The following is a 22,957-nucleotide window of genomic DNA, read 5'->3' as shown; positions in this document are numbered from 1 at the left end:
GGAGGAAGGACACACAGTCACTAATACGACTGGGGCCACGTGAATACCATCAGGTAGCTCCACTTCCTGATCCAACCCAACCCAGTTCAGTTGTTCTGAAATCAGATAGGAGACTTCCAGTTGACAGTTTCATATTTAATGGTAGCTTGAGAAGAAAACATTCTCAGGTCTTATATCAAACACATTTATTCTTCAAATGATAAGCTCATCAAGGATATCTAGAGGACAGTGAAGTAGGGGAAAAAATGATGGGATCTAGCCGAAACCTCAAACACTGTCACAGTAGAGCTACTCCAATCGTACTCTTCCAGAATGGCAGAACACACATATTCAAATTAATTGTATCTCCTTCACACCTCCAAATGGATTTATAAAATGATTAAAGCAAGCATTTCAGGACTCCTGTCCTTAAGATTTTACAGAATGGAGTTATACACACATGAAAACAAGTATATTACAACACATCAAAAACAATTCACATCCATTTTTTGGGGAAAAAAAGAGGCACTTGACTTTAGGAAATTAAGACAGCAAAACAAAAATAAGCAAGAGACAGATGTAGCACATACTGGATTCTTGCATCTAGTGTCAGTCCTAACTTCAAATTTCACATCTAAAAAGTGTGGCAGAAAAAATAAATGAGTCACCTTCAATATGAAGGATGTGAGTTATGTACACTGACAGCACTCCCAAAATATCACAGCATTGCAAGGGAGAGGCCAGTGTACACAGGGGACCTTACGAGACCAGAAACTCATGAGTTTCAGATATCTGGGTTAAGCAACCACAGTGTTCTGGTTTAACTGAGGCACTTGCAAAGAGCAATCTTTGACATGACATGGAGTCTATACGTGTTGCTAGCCATTGATGGTAGTGTGGTTTTAGTTAGGCAACATTCTGTATCAAGAGCCCGAATATTCTGCCTTGATCACAACTACTCATAGTATTGGAACCGCAAGGCCAGATCTGCTTAAACTTTCTTTAAATCGTGGATTTCCAAAGACCCAGATTAAAGGGGAAGGCTTCATCTGAGATCTTGTCCTTAACTTACAATTCATCTTCTTCCAACACCAGCCAGCACCCCTAAAGCTTATTTGGCTTTTCTTAGAAGAATATATAGAAGGGGTCTTCTTCCCTTCCACACATTATTTCCCCCAGAGAGAACTGTAAAGCCAGCTTTAGGACACAGAAGAACCTTCTGTTTTCTCACCAACAATCAAGTTTCAGACCTCCCACTCCAGCTCTGAGGTGACTTCAGAGCCCTTGGTGTACACTTTTCACACGTTCCTCATACCATCAGCACAGCTTCCTGTTGTCCTCTTCCTCAACTTCTCCTTGCCCATCCTGAAAGCTAGTGAATTGAGAGGGAAGAAGGAAGGGCACTGCAAAAGGATTACTCCCATAAAAAGTTAGCTCCCAGGCTATTAGCTGATCCCCAGAAGCAAAAATGGGTGGTATCATCCATAGACATCCCAACACTAAATTCTCAGTGGCTATCTTTTCTATAGCCAGGTCTCAAAAGCTCACATCTAAACCTACAGATGGAAAGTAGCAAAGACTTCCTAATACTGAGCATTGCAGACCTAGAATTGCATGGGGAGCACGACAGGTCAAGGCCAGTTATTGGGTTGCTAAATTCATCGATAAGAGGCCACGTTCTCCATTCGCCCCCAGCTCTGCCACTCTGGAAAGAGCCCACTAGCCAGTCTTGGACTGCCAAAGACTGTGGGCTCTAACTCGGTCTTAGGGGGTGCCTGGTGAAATGCACAGTCTTGGGGTGCCATTTGTGTCTGCACCCCATCGGGTTTCCATTGTACATGCACAATTCTGTAATTCTGACCCTCGTTGTTGTCCCAGAAGACCTGCCCATTGGCGTGGTAGGAAATGCAGAACTCAATTTTCTCCTCCGTTGGAATGACAGCAGGTAAGTCAAGGGCAAACGAGAAGGTGTCACTCTCCAAGCCACCATACACATTCTTCATGTAGACACAGTCCACGTCGGTGTAGCTTTTCCAAGTATCAAACGTGATTCGGATTTGAACCTTCTTCTCAAAGCTCATGTTTTTCACCTTCACAGTCCCAGTCACAGTTCGCTCTTGCAGAGAGCAGTTCTCCAGGCAGACAGAGTTCTTCTGGAAGTGGTTCCGGAAGCTTAAGTAGTCAGTTGAAGGCTGTGGGAAATCTAAAATCAGATTTTTCTCCTCATGGAGTTTTAAGCCAGAGGAGATATCGTTCAGGTCCAAGAGGTCAAACTGGAGATCCCACGCTGGTTCCTCTGGGAGGTCAGAGAAGACGTGGATGGCAGTGAGCGAGAGGCCCTTGGAATCGGCAAACACAACCCGCTTCTTGGCTTGGTTGTGTGAGCGCTTCCAGCCGTTCTGCGATTTGGCTTCCTGCTTTATGTTGAGACACGGCTTCAGAGGCTTCAGTTTATTCACGAAATGTCTTCGTTGAAAGTCATTGTAAGGACCCAGGAAACTCTTCAGAGGGGGCGAATGCGCCAAGCAAAGGCTCATGGCCACATCCACTGGCATGACGGAGCTTGTCAAAGGACGTGGATCTAAGACCTGGATCATTCTGGAATGTAAAAGGAAGAGGGGTCATCACCTGCACTGGGTCCTGACTTCGTAAGTACTATTTTTGTGCAGACTGAATTCCAGCCATGCAGTAAGGATCAGGCAGGTGCTGTTCTATGGAGCAGGAGGCAGCAGGGTTAGGTGATCCCACCTGCATCCTATGTCCACCTTCACTGTAGGCTGATTGCAGGGCTGTGGGTTAACTGCTTAACTTTTTAGGAGTGGGAGGGGTCTCTGTTTCTCCTTCTGCAAAACAGTAGTGTTGGACACGTAATGATCTCTACACAACTTTAAGTACCACTGGCTCTGAGATGGTTCTCAACCCTGGCTAGTCACCGTGACCTTGAGAATCGGTTGGTTTTCTTTCTTCTTAATTCGAATACTTAGAACCCCTGTGGATGGAGCAATGGAAGCAGGGATGCTGGGAAAGCCTTCCAGGCGGTTCTAACAACAAGATAGGTTTGGAAACCACAGATCCAGTCCCTCTGCTGCCTTTGCTTATTTTGCTGCTAAATAGATTACACTGCTTTGGAAAGGTAAGCCACTTGGAAAGAAAAAAAATACATCAATAAAATTTGTATGCAATGGTTTTGAGAGTGACAAGGCTAGGAAGAATGGAAGGCAGAAAGTTACCTTTGCACTTTGTCATGTTCTTCCTCATGTTTCAGAAGTAACTGACTGAAACAAGTCAGCAGTTCAGGCACTTAAAGAAAAAATTTGCATAATCTGTATTTCCTATGGAAGCATGCCCAAGGCAAGTCCACATTTAAGTGGGAAAACTAATGACCTGAAAATTGGGCTTTTTAAAAAATATATATTGTATTTGAACTTATAGATATTTTAAAACTTTATAGAAAACAAACTAAAAAGTTTGTAATTATCTCTAGGTGATAGGATTTCACAATTATTTTCATCTTTGTACTTTTTTGGATATTTTCTAATGTTTTGGTGATAGACATTTATAAGTGAAAAGACATTAAAGCTATTAAAATTTTTTAACATAACTATGCTCAGCAATAAACCAAGAAGCATGCTTCAAGAAGGCTTTTCTGGTCTTTGGTTCACATTACATTTGGCCAAGGGCATGGGATTGAGATTTCCCCCGTATTTCAGCCTTCTAGATTCAGAGTTACGTGTATCCAGTGCACAATATTTCCGAGTCTGCCTTCATTGCTCATTAGAGCAACCCCAAGCACCAGGCAAGCGCTCATTCTCACAAAATGAATAATAAGAGCCCTCGCAGAACTCACTTTATTAGCGCTGGGATTTTTCTGGGTGACCTGCAGACTTAAACAAATGAAAGCTAAAGCTATCACTCTGGGTCTAATAATAATGAACAGGCTAGATTTTTAGAGAAGGCTTCTGCTAAGTTATGTCTGGGCAAGCTATTAAAAGTAGTTTATGGGAGCCTGGGTTTGTTTGTTGTCTTTTGCATTTATGGAAAGACAGTTTTAGTACTGGGCTATTTCCTTGGAATTTTCAGTCCTGGCCAAGAGTTAAAAATAATAGTTTGCTCCAACTCTGAGACCGAGTTTGCTATGGAGAACCGTGATAAGATTGTGAACAGCGTCCAGTAGTTTCGCCCCAAACTAAACTAATCAGCAAGATGAGAGGGCTGTTCCCCCAAGCCCGGCTGCCCGCGTCCTAGGAACAGGCTTGCGGGACCAAAAGAGAAGTCTTATCAGTGAGGCAGATGGAACTATAGCTGACTCAGGTTTAAACAGTTTCTGGTTCAGGATGCTGATTGCCAACATACGTTCTGCTAAAGTCACACACTGCAAGTTTCCGTACCTCCCGGGCCCTCTGCGTGCCGGATTCAATCTAGCAATCTGTCAACTTGCCCTCCTCTGGGGTCTCTATCTGCAGAAACGACAGAACGAAAACGCCCCCACCCCATTCCAATCTCCATGCATCTGCACGTTCCGCCTGGCTCGGGGGTGCAGAGTCGCAGCCAACCTACCTGGTACAGCTCATGAGGCAGAGAGGCGGGGCTGACCGCGAGAGCCTGCACCCCGCTGCCTGCGCACCTTCGCCCTGCAGCTCTTGGCAGTGCCCCCTCGCCGGTCGCTCCCGCAGATTGCGGATCCGGCGCGAGAGAGACCGCTTATCTGCTCGGAACCACGTGAACGGATCCCTTGGACCAATCGCCGGGCCGCGGGCCCGCTGGCGCGACCAACCAGCGCCCAGCTGCAGCTCGAGCCCTCTCCCCAAGGACGCGATAGCTGCGGGGCTGAATGTGTCCAGCGCCAGCTGGGAGCCCAGGGATTTGGGGACTCCTGGGCCAGCTGGACTGAGCGGCGTAACGCGAGCCCTGGGCGAGGGGGCGTGCAGGCAAGTCGCGCAAGGAGCCGGGAGGCCGCGCCCAGCTCACCAGCCAGCGCCTCGGGAATCCGTCTGCGGGTGTGTGCACGGCTGAATCTGAGCACAGCAAGTTGTGGCTGGCTCCTGACGTCTTCAGCGTTTGCATTGTTCATTGCTTGGTGTGCTAGCGCACCTTAGCCTCCGCAGGGAAAAGTTTGGCTGAGTGGTTTTTATGTTTGTTTGTTTGTTTGCTTTGCTTAGGGTGAATCCACGAATGCACCACAGTGGGTGCCAGGAATCACCCTCTCAACGCGCAGATCTTATAAAACAGTAAGACGGCATTTAATTAAAAGGCAATTTGTAAGTTGGTCTATTCTTCAGTTTTCTCCCTGGGAGAAAAAAAAAACTACAGACAGAAATGAAATGGCCTTTCTCACTCACATGGCCAGCCAAAGCCAGTGGTGAACCCAAATCCCTGGACTCAGTTCCGATGTCCTTTAGCAGTGCTAAAATACCACGCGAACAATCATGGCCCTCCCAGCGCCAGTGCCTTTCTCTGGGCTTTCCTTATTTTGTGCTGCTTGGGGGCGGGTTTTGACCATTCGTCCCAACCTTGAAATTAAATTTCTAAGTATAAACTGTTCTTATAAAACTTGTATCCTAGTTCTGCTCTACTTAAATATCCAGCAGTCAATCAAAATGTACAAAAAAGATCACGCTGTCTTTTAAAGAACGGTCAGCAGTGGGACGGTTAAAGTGGAGTTGCTAAAATGTGGAAGAAGAAATTGGGAAAGATGCTTCAGGCTTGGGCTTCATTTTTTAAATGTAACAACCAGTGAGGGGCAGGGATTCGAGCCTTTTAGCTCAGTCAAAACCAGCTGACAGGGCCTGGGCTTTGGGTGTGGCATTTCCTAGAGGTGGGTCTGGTCACCTCGGTCTCAGTTTCCTCCGGTGTGAGGCAGGGGCAGCACAATGGTTCTGGACTGTGGGCCAGACCCTGCTCTATCTGTGGACGTCTCACAACAACCCCAGGTAGTGTGTCTCATCCCACTTTAGAGAAAAGAAGACTGAGGCACTAAGAAGGCACGAGACCTACGCAGGATCTCACAGGTGGAGCTGGCTGATGCCAGAGCGAGCCCCACTGCGCCGGACTGTCTTCCACTAATTACCCTGGCCGGAAAAACCGTGCAGGGCGAAGGTGCCATCGGTAACATGGGTGGTAACGTTGTTATCAACCTATTTCACAGAAGACGAATCTAAAACCTAGAGAAGCTAAGCTGTTTGCCAGGGGTTGGTTAGGCCGGAGCCCAAACTGGAAGCCTGGGTAGTCCTTTCTTCTGCCCATAATCATATCTTGAGCTAAAAGGTGAATGTTACCAGCTAATGTTATGGAGAAATGTAAAATTATAAGAATTTTTTATGATCTCATTTTGGGGGAGAGATGTGCATGCAGAGTAAATAAAATATGCTCCATTAAAATGTTATCCATACTTTTATTGAGGTAGTGAATTTATGAGTAACTAAAAATGTCTTTGATGTTTAGCTTCTCTGTATTTTTAAAAATTCCTACAATGAACATGGACGACTTCTCTAAGAAGTAATTTTTAAATGATTTTAAAATGTTCAACAAGTATACTTCAACATGTATAGCCCTCCTGCCAGGCACCTACTAGGACTGTGCTGGAAGCTCTCACATACCTCAGCCATTATTCACAACACCCTTTTGTACTTGTTTCCTTTCACTCCACTTTCTCTCCTGCCCCCTGGTGTTGATTAATGCCATAAAAGTCACTCTGTTTCAACTCCTTCAAACGGAAGATTGAGAGAAACAGCGCTCTCTGAAGAGGAGTCAGCTTCAATAAACCTGTGTAGTGAAAGACCCAGGTTGTCCACTTCTGCCTCCTTCCTGGCTTTCGTAGTATAAGAGGAACTGGGATGGAATCAATGTTCTTAGCTAGGGACGGCAGCAATGAAGACCAAGTAAACTAAGACTCATGGGGAGCTTTATTATAATTCACGGGCTTTCTCCAACTGTGGTTTGGCAAAATCCAAGCATTGCTTTGTTCTTTGCATCTTAACAATAAACACACCAACAGGAAATTAGTGACCTGTGCAGTACTTCCAGCACCATGTCAGGGGTTCCAAGGACTCACAAGCCATAGCCCTTTGTCCTCAAGGGTATTACAGTCTTTACTGCAGAAATCCAAACTCATGAAATACTCAGGAAACATTTTAAGAACCTACTAAGGGGCCAGCACTGTGGCGTAGTGGGCAAGGCTGCCACCTACAGTACTGGCATCCCATATGGGTACTAGTTCAAGTCTCGGCTGCTCCACTTCCAATCCAGCTCTCTGCTATGGCCTGGGAAAGCAGTAGAAGATGGCCCAAGTGCTTGGGCCCCTGCACCCACGTGGGAGACCCAGAAGAAGCTCCTGGCTCCTGCAGCCAACTAGGGAGTGAACCAGTGGATGGAAGAGCTCTCTGTCTTTTTCTGTCTCTCCCTCTGTCTTTCTCTCTTGCTCCCCCCGCCTCTGCCTCTCTGTAGCTCTGCCTTTCAAATAAATAATCTTTTTTAAAAAAAACTACTAAGGGCAAAACTGGATGTATATAAGAGTGAAATTAGATGCGTATCTTTCACCATATATGAAAATCAACTCAAGATGAATCAAACACCTAAATTTAAGACCGGAGACTATGAAGTTCCTGGAAGAAAATGTAGAGGAAACACTCCAAGACATTCGTGTAGAGGATGACTATTTGGATAAGACCCCCAAAGCACACACAACAAAAGCAAAACTAAATGAATGGGACTATATCAAACTCAGAAGCTTTTGCATAGCAAAGGAAAAGACCAGTAGAGGTGAGAAGACATCCAACAGACTGGGAAAAAATATTTGCAAACTACCTGACAAAGGATTATATCCCAAATATATCAGCAACTTAACAACAAAAGAACAACCAATCCAGTTGAGAAATAGGCAAAGGACTTCAAAAGACAGTTCTCAAAAGAAGAAATACAAATGGCCAACAAATATATGAAAAAATGCTCACCATCACTAGCCATCAGGGAAATGCATATCAAAACCACAATGAGACATCACCTCACCCCTGTCAGAATGGCTAAAATCCAAAACACAGAGAATAAAAAATGCTGGTGAGGATGTGGACATAGGGGAACACTTACACACTATTGGAGGGAATGTAAATTAGTACAGCCACTGTGGAAAACATTGTGGAGATTTCTTTAAAAACTAGAAATAGACTTGCCATATGACCCAGAAATCCCACTACTGGGTATACACCCAAAAGACTTGAACACAATGTATCAAAGAGATACCTGCACCATCATGTTCATAGCAGCACTGTTCACAATAGCCAAAATTTGGAATCAACCAAGATGTCCATCATCAGATGAATGGATAAAGAAAATGTAGCATGTATACACAATGAAATATTATTCATCTATAAATAGAAATAAATTCTACCATTTGTAGCAAAATGGATGCAACTGGAGGACACAATATTGAATGAAATTAGCTAGACCCAGAAAGGCAGATACTGCATGTTCTCCCTTATATATGAGAGCTAAAACTTAAAAGAAGAAGAAAGAAAAAAGAAAGAAATGCCTGGTGTATCAGAATTGCTGCAAATATAATTTTATAAAACTATTTTATATCTTTGTCAAACCAATGGTTAAGAATGTTATACTGCTGTAGTTTTAATGATTTGTGATTACTTTAAAATTTACTGTAGATGGGTGAAATGGTTATATTTTCACTCAATTATCATTTATAGCCATTGTCTCTATTTCTACTAAACTAAGATCTTTTTGTTTTTTATTTGTTAAACTTTTTATTTGGTAAAGTATTAAGCATTTTTATTGTAATATAAATTTAAAATATGTTATCTCAAAAACTAAAAAACAGAAACAAAGGAAGAAGAAAGGAGCGTGGGAAAGAGAGAAGGGGAGGGAGGAAGAATGGGAATACTAGCATGTTCTTAGAATTGTATCTCCAAATCACATTGAATCTGTTAAAAACTAACTAAAATTATTTTTTTTTTGACAGGCAGAGTGGACAGTGAGAGAGAGAGACAGAGAGAAAGGTCTTCCTTTTGCCGTTGGTTCACCCTCCAATGGCCGCCGCGGTAGCGCGCTGCGGCCGGCGCACCGCGCTGTTCCGATGGCAGGAGCCAGGTGCTTCTCCTGGTCTCCCATGGGGTGCAGGACCCAAGGACTTGGGCCATCCTCCACTGCACTCCCTAGCCACAGCAGAGAGCTGGCCTGGAAGAGGGGCAACCGGGACAGGATCGGTGCCCCAACCGGGACTAGAACCTGGTGTGCCGGCGCCGCAAGGCGGAGGATTAGCCTGTTGAGCCACGGCGCCGGCCAAAAACTAACTAAAATTAAAATATTTTAGAAGAATGGATAAAGAAAAAAATAAAATGCTATTTTAAGGGGAAAAAAGCCTACTAAGCCAGAGGCTGTTGATCACGTGGCAGCATTTGCTCAGTGTATTAGCACAGAGCTGCCCTGGTGGGGAAAACACCTTGAGGGGCCCCCAGGTTGCCAGCTCATTTTCTGCAAGCCCCTCTATTCTCAGTGTGCAATCTAGAAAGAACTCAAGAGTTCTATCATAGTTATTAATATAAAAATATCAGAACTTTAGCCACAGTTGGCTGTAACTGGGATGAATCTCATCACTGCTCTTAGTACTCCATGGTGTAGTGTCTATGAGGTTGAGAACTGCTCATTTTGATTTAAAAAAGGCCAGGTTTTCCATTTTGACATCAGAGGAGTGCAAGTTCACATGTCCCCACTATTTCCTTCTTCATTCTCTACCCACATTGGATGGGAACACCAATATTAGGTGGAGGAATATAATTTAAAGGAAAACACCACTTATATTGTGCTTACTTGGGCTAGGCACTATTTTAAACACTTTACAAATAGGAACACATGTAATCTTTATAACAATCCTGTGAGGTAGAAACCTACTTCACAGATGAGGAAACTGAGATGGTCTGTGGAATATTATGTCCAAGATCACAGTGCCAGGAGGTGACAGGGCTGGGTTTCAAACCTCTCGAATCCAGGTTCTAAGTGTGCAAGTTTCTCTGAACAAGACAATCACAACCATGCTACCTACCAAGACCAAAACAAGCTCTGAGGAGACCAGGAAGAGGCAGAAAGGGGAAAGCTTGCTGTGAGATACCTGTGAAAGCTTCGAGAAGGTTGTGGGACTTGGGAAGCCTGGCAAGTGGGAAGAACTAACATATGGTGCGGCATCATCCTTGGGGCTTGTAGATGATGAGAATACCATTGTGTGGCTCCAACAATGATAGGACAAAGATCATAATCGAAACGGTGCCAGCAGCCCACTGTTCTACTCCAAGGGCACATTCCAGAGACGAGGGAAAGAAAGAACTGAAAAGGTTTTTGAGCAGACTAGGCTACCAGCCATTTCCTGTACATTGAAGGGATTTCCAAATATAATTTTTGAAAACACTCAAAAATTTTGAGTTTTTAATCTCATATCCCCAAGGTAAAATACCCCTGTAAAAGAAGAGAACACTCTGGGTGTAGGTATAAAAGCACAGTTGTTGTTAGCCACCCTAAGGGATTCAAGAACATGCAGGTCATCACCTGAGACACAGGAAATGTTTCAGATGAGGTGAGGAGGGGAGGCGGAGAGGGATTTAAAAAAGGATGATACATTTGGCCTCTCTGATTCTCTGTTGGGAAGAAGGACAGAGAGGTGAAAAGACATGTGACCAACCCATTGGCTAAATGTCTAATGGGTCATGTGAACTTCGTACACATTTTGCTACATGGGCTTCAGGGCTTTAGAGAAAAGGGGAGGCCTCTGACCAGGGCATGAGAACAAGTTGGCTGAGGTAAGGATTAGAGCTGGGAGGTCTTGAGAGGAAGGATCAGAGAAAAGAGAATCTTAAATATATATATATATAAAACTCCCATATTATCTTGAACAAAATTAGAGATCAGAGTGCTACAAAATTAAGTAAGCAAAGGACAGGGTAACAATCTGACTGTAAGGGAGGGGTCGTACTCCCGTGCCCACAGTCACATTTCCAAATTGCTGCAATTTCTCTACATTCTTCAAAGGATTAAGGTAAATAAAAGTTAGAGTCTATGAAGCAATAGCTGAAACGCTACTGAAAAGCCTTTTTTTTTTTTTAAAGATTTATTTTATTTGAAAGGCAGAGTTACAGAAAGGCAGAGAGAGAAGTCTTCCATCCGCTGGTTCACTCCTCAGATGGCCACAACGACTGGAGGTGGGCTGATCCAAAGCCAGGAGCCAGGAGCTTCTTCCAGATCTCCCATGTTGGTGCAGGAGCCCAAGGACTTGGGCTATCTTCCATTGCTTTCCCAGGTCACAGCAGAGAGCTAGATTGGAAGCAGAGCAGCTGGGACTAGAACCGGCGCCCATATGGGATGCTGGCACTGCAGGTGGCAGCTTTACCCACTATGTCACAGTGCCAGCCAGCCCTCTGAAAGACCTTTTAAAAGGCTTTAGTATGAATATGTGGAGGCTTGGAGAGCAGATGGGTTGTGTGGGGGAAAGGAGTAGAATCTAGCCAAAATGTGCTAGAATTCATAGGAAACTTCAACGTAGGAAAAATCAGAATGAGGATATTCTGAGAAAGAACGACGAAAATGTACTTACTAGCCCTACCAACTTGAAATGTATTATAATCCTAGAGTTAAATATATATATATATATATATATATATATATATATATATATATATACTGGTTCTGGTGCATGAATCAGATCAGTGGGATGAGAGTCCATAGACCAACTCACATATCAGCATTTAATAGGTAATGCAGGTGGGCATTCAAATGAGGGCAGTAGAAGAATGTTATTCAGTAAGCAGGCAGGCATGTGGGAGGAGAATTATGTGCACAAGAACCTGTTCACTCACACCTCTGTGGAGGGGAGCGAAAGTGCTTTGATGACACAGCAATGTATACAAATAAGGTACTTCAAGAGGGATGTCCTGGTCCAACTTTGCACTACTATAACAAAATATGTGATACTGGGTAATACATGAAGAAAAGGGGTCCATTTGGATCACAATTCTAGTGCTTGGTAAGTCCAAACAGCCTGGGGTCAGTGACATATAGCAGAAGGTATCACTTGGCAGGAGCATGCACAAGTGCAGGACATGGCGCAAGCAGAAGAGAGCAATCGCATGGCAAGAGAGGGAGCAAGAGACTGGGGAGGGGCCAGACTCACCCTTCTACAACACTCCACTCCTGTGATACCTAACTCACTCCCAGATACCACCATTAACCCATTCCTGAGAGTGGTCATGACTTCCCACAATCCCCTCTTAAAGGTACTACCACCTTTCCATACTGTTCCATTAGGGACCACGCATCAACATGTGTTTTGACAGGGACAAATCACATGCAAACTTTGGCAAGGGAACTTGCTTATCCTGATTCAACCTTCAATGGAGGCTCTAATTTTGGTGATGACGAGGACAGTTTCCTTTTTGACTCAGGATGAATGGGAAAGAGAACATGGACTGAGGCAATGATTGGATCCACTCAGTAAACAAGAACTGACACAATGCATACTCTTAAATTCTGCTCTCACCTATCTCCAGCTCCTCCTGTCTGAGAAGTTGGAAAAAACCCTTGCCTTACTCACATGGCCAATTGGGTTTGTCTGTGCTGCGTGGGTCCTGGTGCTCTATAGCTTCTCATCACTGAATCTGGACAGGGATGCCATCTCTAGTTAATCTCCTGTTTCCCTCAATCATCCTGCCCTGTGACTTTGCACTCTGCTTCTTTTCTAGAAAAACCCAATGGCCGTCAAGGTGCAGCAGCTTCTCTCTATTGAAGCTACTCTTTCATGTGATTTACTGGTAAGTATTTTTTCTGCTCTGTGATCTGGTTTCTAGGCTCAGCTACAAACTATGGCTATCAGAGGGGTATTAAAGCACCTTTGGCAGGAGCCCAAAGTGAAAAATATGTCACCCACTTGTAAGGTACAACACCTCCTTTCTTACATGACAAAATGAAACTCCTCGCCCTCTTCAGCACCACACTTCACACCTACACGCAGTCAAACACATCATGCAAGCCCACTCTCAACACTGGACAGAACTGTTAGCAACAAACGGCTCCAAAAGTCGTTCAGAACTCTTCATTCCTTTCTTTAAAATAGAATGCTGTATTATTTCCCGTAACCAGAAAGAGAAAAAGCAGATCTGGCTTAAGATGGTACATTGTGTCTCTCAGAAAACTGTAGCTGCTGAGCTGCTACAAGCCTAGGAAGTGGTGGAAAGTTCCAGCTGGGGGAAGTTGAGGAGGATGAACAATTTTCCAGACCCTACTGAGTCAACTGTTTTCTCTTGGGCTTGACTATTTTGTCTGAAGTGTAGTAAATCTTCTAGGATGTCAGCCACAACTTTAAAAACACATTTCAAGGCCAACTTTCTCCAAGCCTTGTTTGCTCTCTATTAGCAAAATATTACATTTTTTTAAAAATAAGCAACCGGTAAACTTTTAAGTCACTTAGGAATTATTGACAATTATTGGAGAGATACCAATAGGAAGAAAAGTACTTCAAAATGACCTCACTTCCTTTTTACAAAAAGTGTTTTTAAAAAAACAAAAACTAACAAACAAAAATACTTCCTGTAGTCAGAAGTGATGATGTTGGGGGGCAAAAATGTATTCCATCTTAATTTCTTAAATACCTTAGTGAGTTTTTCTTGCTGCAGAGTTTTGGAGCTCATACAATTGGCAATTAAAAGAGAACTTTTTCTTTCTGAAGGACAGAAAAGGAAAAATTAGCATTTTCAAGGACAAACTAAACGTCCAGCACTGCTAGGTCCTTTTACACATTTTACAACATGATCACTGCTACATTATGCTTACAACATAATATTTTAATTTAAATGGCAGTAAATTAAAAACAGGGATCCATTGCTGAAAACAGGACAGAAGATCTCTTTTCTCCTTCTTCCACCCTGGCCCATGATGCTGTTCATGGAATTCATCTTCTCCATGGTTGATACTGGAGGAGATTATTACTTTGTAAATTGTAAACAGAAATGCAAGATCTGATTAGTGAAAACCACAGTGACAGTCTTAGGGCAACAACCTTTTACATATAATTATCCTTTCAACTCTACAAATGACTTAATATCATTTATTTCATTTAATAAACATTAAAACTGTAAAATCACTAATATGAGTCTATATTTTTTAAAGATTTATTTTTCATTTATTTGAAAGGCAGAATCATAGACAGAGATAGGGAGAGACAGAGAGAGAGAGAGAGAGGGAGAGAGAGAGAGAGAGAGGGAGAGAGATCTCCCCAATCCACTGGCTCACTCCCAAATGGCCTCAACTGCCAGGGCTAGGTCTGGCCACGAAGCCAGGAGCCAGGAGCTTCTTCCAGGTCTCCCACATGGATGTAGGGGCCCAAGCACTTGGGCCATCCTCTGCTGCTTTCCCAGATGCATTAACAGGGAGCTGGATTGGAAGAGGAACAGCCTGGACTTGAATCATTGCCCATATGGAAGCAGGCAGCGGCTTTACCTGCTGTATCACAGTAACGGCACCCTATGATTCCATCTTCCAAATGGAGAAACTGAGACAGTAAGACTGAGTAACTGTGACAGAATTCACAGTTATAAAGTGATGCAGTTAGCCTTCAAAGCCAAGATTAAACCTCAAATGTATACTGTATCTGAGTAAGTAGCTGGTTCTTTCAGTGGTATTAAAGTAGGATCTGAGAATGGGCCTTCCGTTAGACATTTCTGTCCTCCTTACCCCCACATTTAATCAGTCACCAAGTCAGTATTTTTCAAATTCTTCATTCTCTTCTCCATTGTCTCCATTCTTTTACATTTTCTTACTCTGATTGCAATAGCCTTTTGATCGTTTTTTCCCACCCTATTTTGTGTTACTCAAATGCATCTTCAGAAAACCAACAAGAGCATATTATCTACTACATAAAGAACAGGAATAGAGGAGCTGGTAGGCTCCAAATACAAAGGAAAGAAAAGAAAAGGGGAAAAAAGGAAATGGAAAGGTTAGTTGCCAGGTTTTGGGGTTTTGCTTCTGTATATACTCTGAAATATTGCATTGTATTCTATAAAACTGTATAAGTGATACATGATAATAAAAAATTAAAAATAAAATAATTTGAAGGGAACAAAACCACCGGGGTGCCTAGCTTTACCTGGTATCATGGTACTTTATGACCCACAGTCTAAGCCTTCTGAAATCAAATAACCAAAACTGACCGCAGACACTCACAGCCCTCCGTGACCCTCCTGCCTCACCAGCTTCACCTCCCTTTGCCATTCCCAGGTCTTCCCTCTGATCATTCACTGCCCTTCCCCCCCCGGGGGCCTTCCTCCGTTCCTGTCTGCTGGACTACCGTCTAGTCCTCCTCTGAGGTTCATCTCAGAGTTCATCTGCCCCAGCTGGTCTTCCATTTCTCCCACTCCATACACACATACTCCTCAGGGATTTGCCTCTATTTTTTTCCATAGATCCTGTGACTGTTTTTCTCATTCATTTCCTATCAACCTTCATAAACACCCATTTTCTAGTTTGTCTCCTCTGCTAGATTGTGAGCTCTTTGAGCTCAAGGACAATATCATGTACATCCGGGTATCTCCAACACTTAGCCCAATAACCCACACAAAAACCACACAGCAGCTGGGTGGATTGGACACATTAATCATGAAAAATAGTTGCTGGCAGGACCGGCATCATGGCACACTAGGTTAATCCTCCGCCTGCGGTGCCAGCATCCCATGGGCACCAGTTCTAGTCCTGGTTGCTCCTCTTCCAGTCCAGCTCTCTGCTATGGCCTGGGATAGCATAGAAGACGGCCCAAGTGCTTGGGCCCCTGCACCCGCATGGGAGACCAGGAGGAAGTACCTGGCTCCTGCCTTTGGATAGTGCAGCTCCAGCCATTGCGGCCATTTGGGGAGTGAACCAACGGAAGGAAGACCTACCTCTCTGTCTCTCTCTTTCACTGGCTGTAACTCTACCTGTCAAATAAATAAATAAAAAATCTTTTTAAAAAAAAGTTGCTGGTTTCAGAATCCTATATAGATAATAGAGAACTGGAAAATATGGTGTTGAAATGATGTGAATGTGATGAATAAGCAGACAACAAGAACATGAATCGTCAAAAGATGCTTTCAAACATTCTAGAGATGAGTGTTGACCAAAATCCTAAATAAAGATAGTGAACTATTAAGTTGGCAGTCAGGGGAAAAGTTATTTCAAAAGTACCACAGAGCGGTGCCAACCAAACCACCAAATGCCCCAGACGTGGAGCCCGTACAAAAGCACAACTTGTCCTAGGACATGGAAGATTTGTTTTCAGATCACAAGTCAGACACCTGCACCAGGACCTGTGGACACTTGAGTCCTTTTGAGCAATAACTCATCAGGAATTCTTTTACTGTCTTAAAACCATTTGTTACCTTTTGATTCTCTGTTGCTACCTCTGGCTATTGTCCAACTTCCTCTTTTCTTCGTGGGCCTCCAAATATCTCTTTCTTCCCTCTGTGTTCCAGTGCCTCCTTGCTTTTCGTTTCTCACCTTATTGCTTATGTAAGATCACCATTAACTTTGAAACTCCTGGAAAATTCTGCTGGCTAATGTACACCTCTAATTGCAGAAAGCACACAGGTCACTTAAGTCCCTACCTTATGTGCCACGTCCTCCTGTTTGTTCTTGCTGTTCCCTCTGCTTGGAAGGGCTTCACCTGGCCCAACCCTTCACATCCTTCAAGTTCCAGCTCAAATGTCCAATGTTCCCCCACCCTAGAAACAGAATACAATGTTCTCTTCAAATGAATTTGTTTAAATAGCTAGAGTAGATTTTGTAGCACTGCTTGATTTCATTTGTTTACACAACAGCCTCCCCTATCAGACCATGAACTCTTGAGGACAGGTACCAAACATTACCTATCTCCATATCTCTTGCACTGAACAATGCCTAGAACACTGTAGAAAATTTGCCCACTATGGTGTCAGGTTCGTTCAAAGTCAGAGTTAGCAAGACCTACTTTAGTCAGAGCTGGGTGACATACAAGGAGAAAACTGAAGACTGGACAACATGAGTATCAAGTAGTCAATTATTTGGGCCGGAGCTGTGGCTTACTTGGCTAATCCTCCGCCTGCAGTGCCGGCATCCCATATGGGCGCCGGATTCTGTCCCGGCTGCTCCTCTTCCAGTCCAGCTCTCTGCTGTGGCCCAGGAAGGCAGTGGAGGATGGCCCAAGTACTTGGGCCCTGCACTCACATCGGAGACCAGGAGGAAGCAGCTGGCTCCTGGCTTCGGATCGGTGTAGCTCCAGCCATAGTGGCCATTTGGGGGGTGAACCAAAGGAAGACCTTTCTCTCTGTCTCTCTCTCTCTCTCACTGTCTAACTCTATCTGTCAAATAAAAAGTATTCAATTATTTAATATTTACTGAGCTTCTACTGTACAGCTCACTGCATTAGAGCTGAGGATAGTTTGAGCAAAAAGATCAACTGGATCTCATGTTCTCAGTCTAACAGAAAGATTGTAAGCAAGAAATTACACAATTATTATGCAATTTGTATGCAAATCAAAAGATAACCAGAGGGTGCCTGAGACCATACGATACAGAGACATGATCCAAACTAAGAGAAGAGAAAGAAAGCTTTTTCCCTGAGTGAGTGATACTCAGGCTTAAAGAAGAGAAAGAGCAGGCATTGGCTAGGTGAAGGGGCAGATTTGGGGAGACAGAAGGACAAAGTGTGCTTGAAGTATAAGGCGCCTTATAAAAACTATAAAAGGACCTACTAGAGTTTTCAATTGACCCTCCAAATGCACTTGCCACGCATTTGCAACCTATTTATGCCTGAAGAAGCGCACCTTTTTGGACTGCATCAATGGGTTTTCCTACCTCTGGCTTCTGGTTGGGTTTGGTCAATGCAAGGCACTGACAGAACAGAGAAATCCAAGTGTTTATTCCTCAGCTTCTACCATAAAAGGTGACTATGATTGGCTTCACTCCTGACCAATAGCCTGTGCTCCCATCAGGTGGTCCTCTCCATGGAGCTACTCTTCAGGCTGTGCAATGGCTCCCTCCACTTCTCCTTCAGACCTCCAGTTCCCTGAGTTACTACCCTTACAGGATGGCATCATTCTTTCTCGATTTCATCAGAACCTATGCACACCCTTGTATTTACCCATTCTGGTTATATCTTTCTGCCAGCATGCTGACTGATACAAAGGGCAAATAAAGGCTAAATCATGCAGAAGATTTTAAGTTATAAAGACTTCAGATTTAGCCCCAAGTGCCATGAGAAGCCAGTGAAGGGACTAATGAGGCGAGGTAGGTGATAAATTTACAATTTTAAAAATTACTCTAGGGCAGCACTGTGGCACAGGGGGTTAATGCCCTGGCCTGAAGCGCTAGCAGCCCATATGGGCACCGATTTGAGACCCAGCTGCCCCACTTCCGATCCAGCTCTCTGCTATGGCCTGAGAAAGTAGAAGAAGATGGCCCAAGTGCTTGGGCTCCTGCACCCACATGGGAGACCCAGAAGAAGCTCCTGGCTCCTGGCTTCAGATTGGTGCAGCTCTGGCTGTTGCGGCCAATTGAGGAGCGAACCATCAGATGGAAGACCTCTCTCTCTTTCTCTCTCTCTCTCTCTCTCTCTCTCTGCCTCTCCTCTTCTCTCTGTGTGTAACTCTGACTTTCAAACAAATAAATAAATCTGTAAAAAAAAGAAAAAATTACTCTAATAGCTGCTATATAGATAACAGATGGAAAGAGGTACAAAGGGAGAACTAGGGAGTCCAGTTAGAAGACAACTGCAGTCACAAAGATGACAAACCCTGGGCCATGATGGAATAATCTGGGATGGCTAGACTGCGATACAGAACTAGGAGGAACAGGTAGCAGTGAAAGCCCAGCGAGGTTTTGAATGCAGAACAAATGACGATATGGCGCAGGGACTAAAGACTAGACCCCCGCCCTCATTCTACCTTCCAATACCACCTGGCACAGGGTGCTGAATTTTCTTCCCCTCATGCAGCTTAGATGCCCCAAACGAAATGACCTCCTTACCAACTGCAGTACACCTTGTACTTGGTGGTTGGAATGTTCTCCCTCTCACACAAAAACTACTCATTCTCCAAGTCCTAGCTCAAAGATAATAGTCATAGCTAATAATTTCTGAGAACTTAGTATTCTCCAAATATTGTGTTACTAGCATCAGCTCATATAATCCACCTATCAGAGAAATTAAATTCCTTTTTTAAAATTTATTTATTTATGGCCGGTGCCGCAGCTCACTTGGCTAATCCTCCACCTGCAGCGCCAGCACCCCAGGTTCTAGTCCTGGCTGGGGTGCTGGATTCTGTCCCGGTTGCTCCTCTTCCAGTCCAGCTCTCTGCTGTGGCCCGGGAAGGCAGTGGAGGATGGCCCAAGTGCTTGGTCCGTGTACCCGCATGGGAGACCAGGAGGAAGCAGCTGGCTCCTGGCTTCAGATCAGCACAGCGTGCTAGCCGTAACAGCCATTTGGGGAGTGAACCAATGAAAAGGAAGACCTCTCTCTCTCTCTCTCTCTCTCTCTCTGCCTGTCAAAAATAAATAAATAAATAAAGTAAAATTTATTTATTTATTTGAAAGACTTAGAGAGAGGGGGGTGGGGAGAGACAGGAGACAGAGAGAGATTTCCCATCCACAAGTTCATTCCCCAAATGGCTGCAATGGCTAGAATTGGGCTGATTCGAAGCCAGGAACCAGGAGCTTCCTCTGTGTCTCCCACTGGGTGCAGGGCCCTAAGCATTTGGACCATCTTCCACTGCTTTCCCAGGTGTGCTGTGTTTGATCCTGATCTAAGATTGTTGCTCAAATAGTAGCAATTAACTACTGATAACTTACTAAATGACAGTCATTATACTAAGCATTCCCTTGAATTGTTTTACTTTTTGTAAATATCATCTTCAGAGTGTGACACTAAAGTATAGAAAGTTAAAACTTGCTCACATTGAAACCTCCTCCACAAGGCTCTGGCAGATTCCTCACGCTCTTGAAAGTTATTCCTTGTCCTCTGAAATGTGAAGCACTGCAATACCTCTCCAATAGCACAACCACCCTCTGCTTCATGCCATTGCTGGTTAGCCTGCATCCTTTGTTTTAGAATAGACTGCAAGGGCAGCCTTGGTCTGAATCACCATCAGTTCCTCCAAAACACCTGCCCACAGTTTCCCCCACAGCCATTCCTTAACACCAACTTGCAGCAAGTAAGCACTTGCATTATACTCATTAATGAACACTGGAATGCCCACAGAGTGCCATCAAAGAGCTCAAGCAGTGATGAGAAGTGACAGCGCCACCTGGTGTTTGCTCAGACGAGCTATTGGGCCCTCCAGCCAGGGCAGAGCCTGTTATCTCTTTCAGTCCCTAGACTTTCTGGATCACATTGACCTTTAAACCCAGAGATTCTGCTTGAAGGAATACGATTTCTATTTATTGTAACAAGCTTGTCAGGTAGTAAAAATAATCAGAATAGCAAAGAGTTATGGATTCTGGAAACCATCACATCCAGTTCTGCTCTGTACTGCTCTGTGACCCTGAGAGCATTCATAATTTAGCTTATTTGAGCTGAATCTCAATGGTGGTTAAGCTCTGACCTCAGAATCAGCCCTAAGGCATTCAGATGTGGCTGAAAAGCCCATGAGAGTATTTCAGGCATGGAAAGCCAAGACACTGTGACAAAAAAATATCCTACATGAAGGATCTCTGTAGTGAGTCCCCAGTGGAAAGAAGGGGCCATCCATAGCCTTGGCAACTCATGTCAAGAGCCTCAGGTGATCAATGATGCCATAAGTAAGAGAGTCAATTGTTAAATCAACAACAGGAGTCACTGTGCACTTGCTCCCCATGTAGGATCTCTGTCCTTAACATGTTGCACTGTGAGAATTAATGGTAAAACTAGTCTTCAAACAGTACTTTATACTTTGTGTGTTTATATGGATGCAAACTGTTGAAATCTTTACTTAGCATAGAGTTGATTTTCTGTATATAAAGATAATTAAAAATGAATCTTAATGAAGAATGAGATGGGACAGGGAGTAGGAGGTGGGACGGTCTGGGGGTGGGAGGGTGGGTATCAGGGAAAGAACCACAATAATCCAAAAGTTGTACTTATGAAATTTATATTTATTAAATAAAGCTTTCTATAAAAAATAAAAAATGAATTAAAAAGGGGCCATCAAAGAAGGATGTACTTTTCTCTGAAGAGAGGAGAGAACTTCCACTTTGCTTTTGGCCTTGTCTAAATTCTGACAGAATTTGTGGTCACAAAAGGCTTCCATAGCCTTCGCAGCTCATGGCAAGAGCCTCGAGTGATTACTGATGTCATAAGTAAGAGTGTTAATTAACAACAGAAGTCACTGTGCACTTATTCCCCATGTAGGACCTCTATCCTTAATGAGTTGTGCTATGAAAATTAACTTCAAAACTTGTTCTCATATAGTACTTTATATGTTGTATGTGTGTGTGGGTGTAAACTGTTGAAATCTTAGTATAGAGTTGGTCTTCTGTATACAATGTTAAATTAAAAATGAATCTTAATGAAGAATGGAATAGGAGAGGGAATAGGAGGTGGGAAGGGAGTGGGAGTGGGAGGGTGAATACGGGGGGAGGAACCACTATATTCCTAAAGTTGTACCTATGAAATTTTCATTCATTAAATAAAGCTTTTTAAAAAACAAGAAAAAAGGCCGGCGCCATGGCTTAACAGGCTAATCCTCCGCCTTGCGGCGCTGGCACACCAGGTTCTAGTCCCGGTCGGGGCGCCGGATTCTGTCCCGGTTGCCCCTCTTCCAGGCCAGCTCTCTGCTATGGCCTGGGAAGGCAGTGGAGGATGGCCCAGGTCCTTGGGCCTTGCACCCACATGGGAGACCAGGAGAAGCACCTGGCTCCTGGCTTCGGATCAGCGAGATGCACCAGCCGCAGCGGCCATTGGAGGGTGAACCAACGTCAAAAAGGAAGACCTTTCTCTCTGTCTCTCTCTCTCACTATCCACTCTGCCTGTCAAAAAAATAAAAAATAAATTAAAAAAAAAAAACAAGAAAATGGTGGTAAGATTAAGTGTAAGTAAATAAATAACAGACCTAATACAGTGGCACAGCAGGTTAAACCACTGCCTGCAACACCAGCATCCCCTTTTGGAGTGCCAGTTCAAGACCCAGCTTCTCCACTTTTGATCCAGCTCCAGGCTAATTGCACCTGAGAAGGCAGTAGAAGATGACCCAAGTACTTGGGTCCCTGCCAATCACATGAGAGACCCAGATGGAGTTCCAGGCTCCTGACTTCGACCTTGGCCAGCCCCAGCCATTGTGATCAAAGATGGAAGATCTCATTCTCTCTTTCTCTGTTCTTCTTTCTCTGTCATTTTATCTTCCAACAATTTTTTAAAAATTTTTAGAGACATTAAGTGTGAAAGTAGTATTATGTGCACAGTACATTTTAGGCATGTCACTGACAAACAGGAAATCCAAAACTGATCCGTAGATTGCTCCCCATACTGTCAGGGGAGCTGGAGGAGTCTGACACATGAAGATTTTAAGAATACACAAGACACATCTTAAAGATATGTAGAGTTCACACATGGAAGAAAGAATAGACTTAACCCTTGGCTCCAAAGTTAAACTACGACCAATGGATAAAGTGATAAAGGCATAAATTCTGGTTCAATGTAAGAGAAGTCAGCTAGATCGTCCCACAACAGTATGGAAAGCTAGTGAGTCTGCTCACTGGACTTGCTCAGGCAAAGCCCAGAAGATGTGTCAGAGATGCTGAAGGCAGAATGTTTTATGTGGGAGGCTTGTCTTAGCGACAAGGAAATTTTATTCCAATGCAAAGATTCTGTTATTCTATCACCCATAAATTCAAATACACATTGGCAAAGTGGACAATGAAGACACCAAGCATTCTGTATGCATTCTGTGTCACTGGAGTGATATACATGTATATCACTCTATCTAAGCTGTAATGACTTAACTCCACTCACACTGAGGTA

At 43.8% G+C, this 22,957-nt stretch overlaps 1 protein-coding gene and 1 long non-coding RNA gene across 3 annotated transcripts in view; both read right to left on the bottom strand.

The window, feature by feature from the left end:
* Positions 1-120: 120 nt before the first annotated feature.
* On the bottom strand, positions 121-4,663 carry PPP1R3C (protein phosphatase 1 regulatory subunit 3C). The gene is made up of 2 exons (XM_062214871.1): positions 4,537-4,663; positions 121-2,577 (listed from the first exon to the last, which is right to left on the bottom strand). The coding sequence occupies exons 1-2, from the start codon at positions 4,548-4,550 to the stop codon at positions 1,638-1,640; spliced, it is 954 nt and encodes a 317-aa protein (XP_062070855.1). The 5' UTR covers positions 4,551-4,663; the 3' UTR covers positions 121-1,637.
* Positions 4,664-16,602: 11,939 nt separating this feature from the next.
* LOC133775669 (uncharacterized) overlaps positions 16,603-22,957 on the bottom strand; it is an 86,777-nt gene continuing 80,422 nt past the window's right edge. For both annotated transcript variants that reach the window (XR_009868295.1, XR_009868296.1), the window contains one exon: positions 16,603-16,712. This is a non-coding gene — a long non-coding RNA (uncharacterized LOC133775669). The remainder of the gene's footprint in view (positions 16,713-22,957) is intronic.

The sequence above is a fragment of the Lepus europaeus genome, chromosome 17, assembly GCF_033115175.1.
Source record: "Lepus europaeus isolate LE1 chromosome 17, mLepTim1.pri, whole genome shotgun sequence".
NCBI lineage: Eukaryota > Metazoa > Chordata > Mammalia > Lagomorpha > Leporidae > Lepus > Lepus europaeus.
This window is presented reverse-complemented; position numbering and strand designations above follow the sequence as displayed.